At 49.5% G+C, this 1,599-nt stretch overlaps 1 protein-coding gene across 1 annotated transcript in view; it reads right to left on the reverse strand.

Annotated features, from left to right (window-relative positions):
* Positions 1-768: 768 nt before the first annotated feature.
* Positions 769-1,599, reverse strand: part of NLRP7 (NLR family pyrin domain containing 7) — a 41,891-nt gene continuing 41,060 nt past the window's right edge. Inside the window, exon 9 of the mRNA XM_025365897.1 lies at positions 769-1,127. Within this exon, the coding sequence (XP_025221682.1) occupies positions 995-1,127 (133 nt within the window). The 3' untranslated portion in view covers positions 769-994. The remainder of the gene's footprint in view (positions 1,128-1,599) is intronic.

Consider the following 1,599-nt stretch of genomic DNA (forward strand, 5'->3'; position numbering starts at 1 on the left):
AGGCAACAGTGCCTGGAAGCTTGTTTCGTGGGTAACAGGATGGATTAGAACAGGGTTGGCTGCCCGTGGCCCTCAAGCTGTTTCTGGGAAGCCTCCGCAGGTGTGAGCCAGGCCCTTGGCACAGATCATCTGCACTGCTTCCGTGTACAAAGGCACAGCTGAGAGCTGATGAGAGACCACGGGGCCCACAGTGCCAAGCATATTAACTATCTGGCCCGTTTGTCAACGCGTGGGTTAGGATGTGCTCAAATAAGTCACAAAGACACACTGATCACATAGATGCGCCAGGCACTTAGTAAACTAGACCAAGGCGTGCCTGAGTTAGAGAAGAAAAGAAATAGAAGAGGCCGGGCGCGGTGGCTCAATCCTGTAATCCTAGCACTTTGGGAGGCCGAGACGGGCGGATCACGAGGTCAGAAGATCGAGACCATCCTGGCTAACACGGTGAAACCCCGTCTCTACTAAAAAATACAAAAAACTAGCCGGGCAAGGTGGCGGGCGCCTGTAGTCCCAGCTACTCGGGAGGCTGAGGCAGGAGAATGGCGGGAACCCGGGAGGCGGAGCTTGCAGTGAGCTGAGATCCGGCCACTGCACTCCAGCCCGGGCGACAGAGCCAGACTCCGTTTCAAAAAAAAAAAAAAAAAAAGAAATAGAAGAATCAACAGAATCATCCCTGAACTTCTCAGCAATACTTCTTCCTAAACTAAGCACAGAGTAGCATGTTTATGGCAGGTTTACCCTTGAGCATGTCAATAAACGCAGCTGCAATGAGAGTGCTCACTTTATTATCCCTGTGAGAAGGTACGTAGTGTGATGTGAAGGGGGTGTGTGACTTGTGCAGAATCTCCCACAAACAGCAAGAAAACCAGTGTCAAATTTGACATCTTGACACAGACTCTAGTGTTAACATGTGACCCTCTGACCTTCATCCACAAAATATCTTAGAGACCAGATTCCCGCTTCCTGTGTAATTCGTAGAGCGATCCCAGGCTGCTCAGCAAAAAAAGTCACAGCACGGAGGTGCCGTTGCCCCGGAAGCATTGCAATCAATTGTCAGCTTAGGATTCTTTTCTTTCACTTCCTCCAACAGCTTCTTGATTTCCAAATTAGTTTCATAGGTCTTCAACCTGCAGGGATCAGAGAACACAAATGTTCCCAGGGCGCCTATAGTTTCATTGTCCCAAGAAATTCACTCTCAACTACCCAGGATGCCTGAACACCTGTTTTCAAACACTCAAAGCAGGAAACATTTTTGGGGGGACAGGGTCTGGCTCTGCTCTGTTGCCCAGGCTGGGGTGCAGTGGTGCCATCTTGGCTCTCTGCAACCTCCAGGTCCCAGGTTCAAGCGACTCTCATGCCTTAGCCTCCTAACAGGGATTACAGGTGTGCACCATCACGCTTGGCTAAGTTTTTATTTACAGGCTAAGTTTTGTAAATGCCGCCTAAGAGGCAGCATTTCAACATGTTAGCCAGGCTGGTCTCGAACTTCTGGCCTCGAGTGATCCGTCCACCTCGGCCTCCCAAAGCCATGGGATTACAGATGTGAGCCACAGCACCCAGCCAGAAACATTTTCATTTTCTTTTTTTTTTTTTTTTTTT

Source organism: Theropithecus gelada, chromosome 19 (assembly GCF_003255815.1).
Source record: "Theropithecus gelada isolate Dixy chromosome 19, Tgel_1.0, whole genome shotgun sequence".
Classification (NCBI taxonomy): Eukaryota; Metazoa; Chordata; class Mammalia; order Primates; family Cercopithecidae; genus Theropithecus; species Theropithecus gelada.